A 12,190-nucleotide genomic window follows, 5' to 3' on the forward strand; every position below is an offset into this window, starting at 1 on the left:
AACTAATTGAACATAAAATAAACATGATGACGCGGCCTCTGGCCTGCATCATTTTGTAGGTGCGCGCATGCATTTTAAATGAATGCTCTGGCCTACAAAATGATACGGACCAGCGCCCACTTCATTGCACTTATTTTTTATTCTCTTTTAATATTTTCTTGATGCTGTTCACTATCTGCTTCAATGCTGTAAAGTGTAAAAACAAAAAAGTGGAAGAGCCAAAAGCTCTGTATGAAGAGACCTATTGACTTTGCCAATGCTTGTTCAATTTTACGTTTTCTTGGACTCACCCAGTGAATGGATGTACTTCTTTTGGCCAATACTGTTTCCAGTCAGAGTACTTATATTTTGTTGTGTGGTACTGTTTCCAAAAGTAACCTTAACAAGCATTGTTGTAGTGTCAACTCAAGCAATCCCAGAGTAATTGGTTACAATCTGCTTGTCACCTCTGATCAAATCTTCTCTATTCCATGATAGTTTCAAGACATGTAGAAAGTTGGCTCCAGCCGTGCCACACCTAGGACATGCAGACGACCTTTCCGGGTATATATATTCGGTTCTTTTGGCCGGGTTAAATAAGATCTATGGTGATAATTAAACCAAATATATTTGAATCTGGCATTACTTGAAATGTTTTTCACGTGCAAGCCTTCTTTTGCCCACTCCTTATATTGAATTCATAATGTTAGCAGCTGATTTTCCTCTCACATAAACCAGCTCGTCCCCTCTTGTTGTGTCTCAGGGCTGTGTATATATTGAACATTATTCTGCGTCCTGTCCCATATTCATTAGTGTCTCCATTGTGCTAGTTCTTGGACGTATGGAAATGTTGCCGCTTTTGATTGGTGCAGAAAGTGGCCTCTACCTACTCCGAAGTACATTTGCACCTCTGCAAATGTAATGAATTTACTGTTGGGGTACAGATCACCCCAGATTGTTCATCCTCCTTCTTGCCAGCCTCTAAATGACATGTCTTCTACAATTGTTTTTTTTTGTTGTAGAATGCTCAGTAGAGGCATATTTATCTCAAAAGATTCTTTTAGTTATGGATTTAACAATTCTTTCCCAACTTTTTTATGATGTGCTGGTAAGTATCTGGAATGATGCTGCCCAATATTATCATAGCAGTGACTCTGGGGAAAAGAGCCCCCGCACCACCCTTTTCCCAGTTGTCACCGTATTCTATCCATCTACCTAAATGCTGGACCTGCGTTGCTGCATGATCTAATTCAGTATCAGCAAAAGCCACTTCCACGGTTATTTAATGTATCTAATTTCACTCTACATCCACTTCCTACACAGACTAATGAAATAAGTAGTTGATCCTGCGTTTTCAACAGTTTTCATGACATAAGGCACATGGATCCTTGCAGGAACACCATTCTCAACTAAGCTGTCTTTCCAATTACCAACAAAGGAGGGGTATTCCAAAAGTCAGCAGAGTTCTTTAGACTGTCCAACACTTTGCCTACATTGTGTGTATATTTCTCATTTTTATTGTGCATCTCCTGCACTCACAAATATCAAAAATTCACCAGCATTTTTCTTCTTCAGGCTATGTCTTCCTTTCTGTTGTACGATTTCTGCCCTGTGCAATGCAAACAGTTTACATTTATCCCAGTTCACAAGGAGGCCAGCCGCCTCACCAAAGCTCAAACGACCACTGTCACCGATTGCATAGGATCTGCTAGATATATGAGGGTATCATCTACATGCATGGTGATCACATGTATTGTGTCTCTGTTGGCATGGGGGAACCACTAAAATCAGACACTCCAAAATATCACATCAACAGCACACCCACTGGTGAGTGTGTCTGAGACTGTGTTAAACCTCAGTTTCATGAGGCAATGTGTCCCTAAGATAAGGCACCATACAGCATACCAACAATGCTGTCAATTAAGAAAGAACAGGCTCTAGGGCATGAATAGAAATGTAAAAAGATGTATTACGAAATTCAAAAGGTGCGGTGCAGAAATTGTAAATGCAAAGGCATAGAGCTATTACCATGGAAGCTGTCAGTAAATGGAGCAGCAGAGAATAGGGAGCAAAAACAGAAATAATCCAATTCCCAAATGAGCACCAGAATAAATATGAAATTTGGCTGCATCCCGAATAGCATCCGTAAGTCTTCAGAAATTCTGTCTCCCCTCCAAAATCTGGGGTTTATATACAGTTTACTTAAATATGAAACTATTCATTTCTGCAAAATCAGCATAGTGTGAGGAAAAGAATTGCACTTTTAGCACATCAGAGCACAGTTGTATTAAATGTCATAGTGTCTTGCCATCTAAGCACTATGCCACTACATGAATATTGATTCTGCCCAATCTATGCTAATGTCATCCGGAGATGGCAGGACTAACTAAATACAAAAACAGCAGCATACTATTTTGAATGAATGAAGTACAGTGAGCTAGTGGAAGGACCTTGGAAAACTACAACAGTACATGTCGGAAAGTTTTCTTTGAGAACAGCAAGACCAACAGAATAATAAACAGCGAGTATGCCGGGGGAGACATCCATTTTGAATAAGATGACGTTGAGACTAAAACTGAGGCCTAGTTAGCATAAGCCACTGGAAAGGCACTTCCACATGTCATAATAAATTTGTTTCAAATGTAATTACATCAAATAGGTGTACACTTGTAAAATAAAGTGTAAACTCATATTTTGCATGTTAATAATGCATATTTTTTAAATAAATCCATAAAAACCCTAACAAACCCCCCCCTCTGATTATCCTATAATCACTAAAACCTACAATTGGTCTAATGCTTATAATACACTCTGCATAACATTCTGCTTCTTGCGAATCAATTTCTCCAACAACTTCAGTTGATTATACACTCAAACTCTGGCATCATTCATTTCAGTCTCATGGCACTTTGTCTTAGACGACCCTCCTTTCTATTTACGCTCACAATTTAGAATTATTTGCCCAGACAATTTGAACAAGAGAAACAAGACAATTGCACAAATGAACACAGTCATTACAGGGGTTAGTATAGTCCTAAACATACCCCTCTTCGGAAGCTTTCAAACCATTCACCAACCTTACTAAAACTGTTAATTCTGTATTAATCTACGTTAGCACTCTTTCAGTATTGGAAACTAGCCCATCAACAAGTGTAGATAATCTCCTAATTTTATTACTATTCATAGCCATATCTATAGATGGAATCATTGCTCCTAATACATCTAATATTATCTACCCAAAATCACGTTTCACTCTCTTCAAACTAACAACATCATTCATCCCATTCACTGAATAAACTCTAGGAGTCACTGATGCCAAATAGAAAGAACCCACCCAATTATGAGGCAGGTTGAAATAAGCAGTCTTACCACACGCATATTAAATTATTAAATTCCTTTCAGTATTGGTTCTTCACTAACCAGAAAACCACTACTAACAACATAGCTTCCTTCACGCTCTCTTACCCACAAATTCCATTGACCAAACTCTTGTAGGTTCATGATGCACCATAGACAATTCACCTTTTGTGTCGTGCTCCACCCTCAATCTTACGTGTAGTTTGAAAACCTAAATTCAGTGCTTAATTTGAGCTGGTGTTTTCCGGTGCTCAGCACCAGCACAACAATGTCGCGCTGTCTGGCTAATTTAGAGATTACAACAACAAGAGTTATTTATTAATTCCATATACATTAAAATGATTATTACCTGCCACCCAAGCCATTCTTATAGCTTTAGGGGCCTGGAATAGTCCTTGCAATACTTGCAGGAGTATGATGGTTAGTAGTTGTGTTGTCACTGTCATCGGCAGAACGGCAGGAGCAATGTGTGGTGCAAGCTGCAGAGGCCTCCAGACGAAAGCCCAGGACCATTATTTTTTAATAAATTAAGCACTGCCTAAATTCTTCTTCAACTTTAATCTTTTCTCTAATTTTCTTTTCATCCTTCCAATCTCCCCCAATTTTCACTTTCCTCTCCTTATACTCCTCAGCAGAGTCACACCTTTTTACTCATACTACACACATACTCCCTTTTAGCCTGGTTAGTATTATGGTTAGTCTCTTAAGCTGTAATCAGATATTTATTATAGGTTACCCAAATCCCAGCATCCGATAGGAACTCCGGCTTATTAAATATACTATCAAAAACACCATGACAAGCCATGTGAGGTAGGTAGCTGAAAATATGTTGAACCTTCACTTGCACACGGGAGGAAACAACACACCATACAGTTCTTGACCATCCATAATGTCAACATATTCACTCAGTATTTATGTATAAGTATTATCACTGAATCCACTAACTTAACCTTCTCTATGTGTAAGTGTATTAGACTAAACCCTAAAATGTACTGTGAAATAACGCACAACAGTAGACCAGCTAAGACTGTTAAGTGTCATTTTCATTGAGACCATGCTAACACTTTTACAGCATTTGCTGTATGCCATTTCTATTTACATTAAAAACAAAAATTAAATGAATGTGGAACTCCAAAAATCAGTCTTAAAGAAAACCCTTTAAAAAAAATCTTCTTTTTTAAAATTATCAGCAAAAATCGAAATCCGACTTCTGAATCAAACTTTTTTTTCAGTTCATTATCTTCAAAACTACTTTACCTCTGGGATCTTTGAGAAATTCAAATACTGTTCACCATTGTCAGGACTTGCAAAAGTTCTAGGTGGCATTACTTTTAGATTGTTTTCAAAGATGAATTAACAATGGGTTATTGGACTGTAGATTTCTGTATCAGGATTTTCTTTTTTGACATGGATGCAAAATATGCTAATTCAGGTGTAGCGTACTTTCTGTTTAAAACTGTTTCTTGCTGGTCTTTTAGCAACATAATATTCACTTTCATCATTTGCTGAATCACTTCCAAATACCTTTGATTTTTCTTTGATCAATTCTAACCTTTTATTCTTCCAGTGTTTTCTCTTGCAAGTTCTTTTCAATGCTTTGGATGATATTGCTTCTTCACTTGTGACTACTGCTGAGTTTTCTTCACTAACTGACAAACTTGTGCTTTGATCTGCATGACCAATTGGACCGAAGTGATGTCCTCCCTATGGGTTCTTGTGACTTGAATTTTCAGCTGGAGCTTTTCACTAATAGAATTGGACACTATTTCTTCTTGCTGCTGCCTGTGACTTTGCAACAGCTCTTCACTGTGATCTTTGACTTGCAACTGCCCGCTGCTGCCTTCCCCAAGATCTTCACCTTTTCTTTCGTCAGCAACTTCATAAGTTTAAAAATGTTTTAGATTCTCTCCACCCAGTCTCTGGATTCATGCTGCGAGCTTGACTCTTAATCACTAGTTGTGGTTACCAGTTCTTCATCTGCGGCCTTCACTCTTCCCACATGAGCAGCGTGAATCCACTGTGGGACTCCAGCACACTTCACAGCAGTGTTAGTCACAAGCACAACACTGGTAGGTAGGTAGGCCCCTTCCAACGTTTCCCAAGGCAGCTTTAATAGACTTGCGTTTTACTAGGATCCAGACACGTGGTTGCAGGGGATGACACTGACTTTCTTTTGAAGGTGCTGTTGCCAAGTTCACCTGATGAGAGATAGATTTCACCACATCAACCAGACCTTTGCAGTAATCTAATACAATGTCATCAGTAATTGATACAAGTGTTGCAGAGGATATGTAAGCTATTCTCATGGCTCTGCCCATTACCACTTCATTGGGCGGGAGTCTGTTCTTTTTCTTGGGGGTACTTCTACTACTTATCAGAACCAGAGGAAAAGCATCAAACCATTTCATACTGGTCGATGCACACACTTTAGCCATCTTGTTTTTTATAGTCCTGTTCATTTTCTCTACAATGCAGATGATTGAGGATAACTACAATGGCATTTGTGATCATTCTGAAGAGCTGCACAGATCAGTCTAATGCTTTTTTTTATTTTTTTTAAATGAGTTCCATGGCCTATCTCAATAGATGTTGGCAGGCCAAACTGCAGAATCAGTTTCCTTAACAGTTTGACAATGCTGTCAGATCTCCTGGTAGAATAGATTTCAACCTCTTTAGCGAACAAGCAGACAATCATAAGTACATATTTAAGCCTATTGCAAATTGGCATCTCAATGACGTCTGCTTGAAGTCTTGTAAATGGGCCCTCTCATTTGTCAATATGACTCATAGTCTCGATAGTTCTCTTTCCATGATTATTTCTGTGACACTCCTTTGACCCAAATCTTCTGCAACATTTCTGAATCTAGTACTAAACAAGTACTTATTAAAAGTCCTAGTCATCGCATCCCTTCCTAGGTGTGCTTGGCCATGCAGATAACGGTCCATGCAATGCAGCATCAAATCAGGGTGAATATATTTGTATTAAGGAGTGACCAAGACATCCTTATAACTCTTTTTAAAATCTAACATTTACCATCTTCCTTTATCATCCTCTGGCATTTCCTCCTAGAGATCCCTTAATTTTCTTAATGAAGTCTGTATTGGGTTTAACAAGAAACACTTTGCATACTTTGTATTTTCAGTAGATCTTTCACTTGGCTCATTTTGTTCTGTTACTTGAATTATAATCTGTTCATCATATTCATATTATCTGCAAAGCAACAAGCTCTTGTCAGTGCAATCAACTCTGCCACATGTGCTGAAATTAAATTAGGCAGGCATGATGCTTCAATAATTTCAGAAATGAAACAAACTGCATCTGCAGCCTTCAGCATTCCATGATGACAGACAAGAGTCATCTACAAACAAAATCAGATCAGCCATTTCTAGAGGAATATCTGTGATATCTGATCTTGATTCAGCACATAATTCTGTGACTTTCACACATCATATTCTGGTTAATCATCATTATCGCCACTGTCTCCATTGCTGTCTGAAACCGGAAGCCGTGCTGCAGGATTAAAAAAATTACACTTTCCGTTTTCCCTAAAATTTAACACCCCAAAGCATAACCTCAACAGCATGCCCACTCTCTGGGATAAGACACCATACTGCATATCAATAATACAGTAAATTAAGTGAGACCAGGCTCAATAATTAAGTTCCAGGAAAGGAATAGAAATTTAGAAATATTTATTACAAAATATAAAAGGTGCAGCTGAATGGGTCTCCTGAATCATTGCTATAAATATGCCTTGTCTCTTAAAATAGCCATATAATTTTTTTTCTGTTTGAATAGGCATTGAGACGTCTAACATTCCGTATCAGCAACTTACTTAGTTCTCCTGTCCATTTCTCTGTGTAGGTCAGGTGCGAGCTCAGGGTCTTGATTCCTCGTTCTCCAGCCTGCCCAATGTGTACTCTGTGTATAGCGTGCATCCCCCATTTCCTTATGTGGCTCTGTGAACTTCAGTCTTATCGTCTGTCTTCCCTCTTACAGACTAGCATCAGAACATATGACACTTACATTTCAAACTGGATAGCCAGCCATTTACTTGATGTGAAGGAAACCCTGACTGTGTTTTCCATACATCATTTATAGGTGGGGCTTAATGCTACCTCACTTGGTCCTTTATCAGAAACCAATGTCCAAAAGTCAATTCACCACAGGCTTGCTTTCCTTTGTCTGTCCGGCAGGCCTTCCAGCGCATACCTTACCTATCTTGTGCGGCATGGCAGTCCCAGACAGGAAAAATATTCAGTGGTGGTGGTGTTCTCTGGGAGAAAACTTCCTTCACATTAGTACTAATGGTTCTTTGTTTCTCAGCAACAAGTACTTGCCCTTGGTGGTTATTTCTTAGAAACAAAAACTTCAGAAAGCCACTACCATCAAATGGGAGCTTTTGGTGGTGGTGTTTGCTAGCTGGGGGTACCACAATTTAACTGCCCATATCTTGAAAATGACCAGTTGTGGTTTACTTTTGGGAACACACGTTCAACACTGAGGCTCATGCTCGGACCCATTGTATCACCATTTGTAACTGGGGTGCTAGATTGTAGGGTTGAAGACAACTGTGACTTTAGACAACATTATATATTGAACCATTTGTTTTCTAAAGATGGTCTGAATGGTTTCAGAATGAGTACGGACATGCTCCACTATTAGAACACTACATTTAGACTAAGTGTGAAAAGCAAAGTGTGTGTCCGTCTTGGTCTGAAAACAGGATGATGTAGATTCACTAAACATAGAATCCTGAAATCCTGTTACCGGATCCTCACCTTGCTGTCCTCAGTCAGTTCTGATAAGATGAAGATCCTTGTTGCTCCAGAGCGGTTTCACTTTTCATAAGAACCTCTGTAGATGCTTCAGGTCTTGGATACTGTCCTTCCGGGTCAATATCCTTCTGCTTTTCACCTGCTGGGCAGTGCTTCAACCTATTTTGCCATGGCAGGTTGCAGCAGCAGAACTTCTTCCAGATTCGTAGACCTTGCATTCAGTACAGCAGCAGCATCAGAGTCTGGCCCTGACAAAAATCAGTAGTTAGTTGAGTTATGTGTATGGACCTGATTGAACCAGACACTTGAAACCAGTATCTCTGACTGGCTAGGCCACATTCCCAGCACAACACAAAGGAAGAGAGGAGAGATCAGGAACTGTTCTTGGGCAGAGAATGGCCTGACCATAACTGGATGTAGCAGGTTGGTTGACTTGTTTTAGTAGGAAGGACAAGAAAGCTTGAAGGGTAACCACCACTTGGTGTGACCCCCATTGTATCCTCTATAGAACATCCCCCACTCTGTACGTTCTCCCAGCCTCAAAACTCATGCAGAACTTTCCTCATAGACAGTCGTCAGTGCAAGGATCCCATTTATGGATGACTAGAGGAATTTTATAGGAGAAGGCTGCTAGACCACCTCCCCACTGTAGTAAAATTTGTCTTCACCAACCAGCTAGTCTCTCCCTAGAGTGGCATGAAAGTACAGTAGCCACTCTTAACTAGCTGGTGCTGCAAATTGTCAAAGTGGGGTACACTTTGAGTGTATCCCCTCAACAGGCGAGCCTTCTGCTCTCGTGATGAATGTCAGCAAAATCAAGAAGAACCTCCAGTGGACTCACAAATAGTACAAAATCATAGGTCGAGACGGAAAATATGAAACAGGGGCAGTGTGTCAAAGATTTCCTGGCCAGGTGAGAAATGTTATCCCTACAGGGCATATACACATTTATGTTCTATCGCTTAGGGGGGGAAAAGTTACCAAATATAAGGAGCCTTTGCAGTAGAGCTATTTAACTTATTGTTTGTTTCTGATTCTCATTATGAATTGTTGGTCAAATATTATTGTTGCTGAAATTGGTGGGCAAAACAAAATATTTTTTGCCTGTTGTTCAAGGCTTTAAACCTTTGGATACTCCCTGTGGCCTCTAGAATCTGCTTCAAATGCCCTCCCCCCACATCTCGAGCTTGCTTTGCAGGGCGTGACCACTGCCTTTGAGCCTAAGACCTTGACTTGCCTATGTCTTTCACACACACCCAGAAATTCCAGAAACCATTGAATACAGCGTTTGGTTATGCACAGTCGCTTTTGTGTGCAGGATGTAACTTTTGGCATGCCCCGCCCCTATAGCTCGTGCACAGAGGGTATTTTTAATAGTGAGCCTTGAATACAACATGGTAACTGCCCTGAATTCTTGGACCTGTGGGCACGGTGCCTCCCTTGAATCTGTGAGCTCTTTGGAACCATGGTCCTACGAGACCAATGTCTTTCTTACTTTATTTATGTTTTTTAAATATTTGGAAGCATGATTGAATTTTCTGTAATCCCTCACATCTTCCTTGGGATCAGGGGATGTTCACAAAGCTCTCTTGTGACCTACTACAAATTGCTTGTTCTGCATCCCCCAGAGCTACAGATATATTCCGAGGCCCAGCGTACAACAACCATAGACATCAGCTGGTCTTTTTTGTGGATCAAAAATAAAATGTCTTCTTTTATCATTGTTTGTGAAAGATTTGCCACACTGTCACCTCTCCACATTTTCCCAATTGTGCAGGCTCGTCCTGCCCCTTATGCCTTCCCTTATGTTTTTTTTCAGGGACTTGGGACCCAGAGCTAGCCTCAGACCCTTTCCGTCATATAATCGTGGCCATGTAAAGAGTGTCAGGATCCTTTGTGGATTCAATGCACAGTTCAGTATTCAGTGGAAACAAATGCTCCCTCCTCCCTTCAGGTTCCAATACTTTTCAGAATGTTCACCCTTTACTCCTCAGTGGACCTTGATTTGTAAATAATTCACAAATTAACAGCTGAAATATACAACAGATTAATTCTTTGAAGAGTACCCACCCCTTTTTTGTATTTTCAGTGTTTGGGTAATTGAGCAAATTTACAGTGAAACACAAAAAATATTCTCAGTAAAGTTCTGTCTTCATGCCTGGAAATATATTGCAAAGAGCAACAATTTCTTTGGGACTTCAAAAGGAAAGTTACTTTTAGCTCACCTAAAATAACATTTGACTGATCAGCACAATATTTTAAATAACAATAGTGACCTTGATGAGACAAGTGAACACATTTCATGTAAATTTGTCAACTGGTACAAATGAAAAATGTTATTTGATACAGAGGTCTCAATATAAGCACAACTCTACAGCATTTATATCCGACTACCTGTAATATGTGTGTGACAGTCCTCAAACCGCACTCCTACACCAAACTGTATCATTGAATATTATTCTTTACCTCTTAATTCTCCACTTTTGCTACCTGTGTTTCATTTCAGAGTATACATTTCTCAGCACATTATGGATTGAGTTCCCCTCAAGCCCCACACAATCTGTGTTTGACACTAAGGGCCTCATTTCGAGTCTGGGGTCCCTAGACTACCAGACTTGCGGATGGCGGTTGGACCGCCGCATTACAGCCCTTGCGATCGGGCCACGAGGGAACCGCCAGCTCCACCAGGGTCAGAGATCCCAGTAGTTTGGAGGTGGTGGCGGTCTTAATCCGCCAGGGCAGCACTGCAGACATCGCTGCCCTGCGGATTACAATCACCTTCTCCACCAGTGGTATCATAGCTGTACCACCGCCATGAAAATGCTGACAGAGAACAGGTGCAGCAGGGGGTCCCTGAACTGCCCATGCACTTGGCATGGGCAGTGCAGGGGCACCCTGGCCAGCACCCTCGCAATGTTCACTGAGCCGGAGACAATGCTGTAGGCTGTTTCCTGCTAGGCCAGCGGGTGGAAATTCAGGTTTCGATCCTGCTGACCTACCAGGAAACTCTTAAAGGGGCTTGCAGGGAGGTAGCATGTTTTGCGGCAACCTCCCCGCCAGACGTTCGGCGGACGGTGTAAACCGTCCGCTGAACTCGTAATGGGCCCCTAAGTGTTTATACTCTTTAGGGCACCTTGGCACAGACACCCTCATATCCTTGGCTAGATGTGTGCACATAGACCATTACCCAGAAGGGAGTCACTTCCTGCAAATTGCTGATAGGCTTCTGTGAAGGCCATAATTTAGGGGTCAACGAGAGTGCTGTCCTTATTGCACAGTAAGCTTGAAAGCAAGGGGGAAGAGGCCGGATGCCGGATCATATTGAAGGGCTTGCTACCAGGTGAATGTGTTGCAGCAGAGCACAAAGTCTGTGTTAGTTTGAACGGAGTTTGCAGTCCAGGCATAGAGCCCCAGCTGGGCGGCAGAAGTGCAGTGCTACTGGTTTTCCGTATTTTCTTGTAAAGTTGGATTACACACGTAGCACCAAAAAATTATGTTTATTGCCAGTTGAAACACAATACATAGAGCAGCAAATTTACCAAACATACCATTTCTCTCTCCCCGCAGACAAGAGCAGCAGCAGCTCCGGTGCCAACAAACGTCAGAAAGTTGCCCAGGATTTTCTTAACTCCCTTGACCAGACCGGTGAGCTCCTGGCGCTGTTTGAAGATGAAGAGGTTGACGACGTAAAGCAGGAAAGGATGGAGGTACAGTTAATATCCGTTCCTCGTTCTCCCTCTTTTTGGAAAATGTTTCATATATTTTAAAAATTATTTTATCTCTTAGTAAAAGGATTTTTTTCCTTACTATTTTTTATGTTTGTTATAATGGCTGTGTATGTTGGATTAAAGTAAATCAAAATTCTGCAGTGCTAACATTACGTAAGTAAGAGCCTGATTCATTAAGGCTACCTAGGGAAAAAAATGAGAAATCTGCTCCTGTTGGTTTGTTTTTATCTTTGGAGTAGATTTCAGATTTTCTGGGTATTCACTGAGAATCGGAGATGTACACCTTAAAGTCGATCTCTGCTGTAGAATTTAACGAGTACTCCTACTTTACTAAACGTACTCATGTT

The 12,190-nt window shown here is 40.7% G+C and overlaps 1 protein-coding gene across 1 annotated transcript in view; it reads left to right on the plus strand.

The window, feature by feature from the left end:
• Positions 1 to 12,190, plus strand: part of SUPT3H (SPT3 homolog, SAGA and STAGA complex component) — a 1,211,638-nt gene that overhangs the window by 699,449 nt on the left and 499,999 nt on the right. The window contains exon 6 of the mRNA XM_069236106.1: positions 11,683 to 11,822. Coding sequence (XP_069092207.1) covers positions 11,683 to 11,822 — 140 coding nt within the window. The remainder of the gene's footprint in view (positions 1 to 11,682; positions 11,823 to 12,190) is intronic.

This window comes from Pleurodeles waltl, chromosome 5 (genome assembly GCF_031143425.1).
Source record: "Pleurodeles waltl isolate 20211129_DDA chromosome 5, aPleWal1.hap1.20221129, whole genome shotgun sequence".
NCBI lineage: Eukaryota > Metazoa > Chordata > Amphibia > Caudata > Salamandridae > Pleurodeles > Pleurodeles waltl.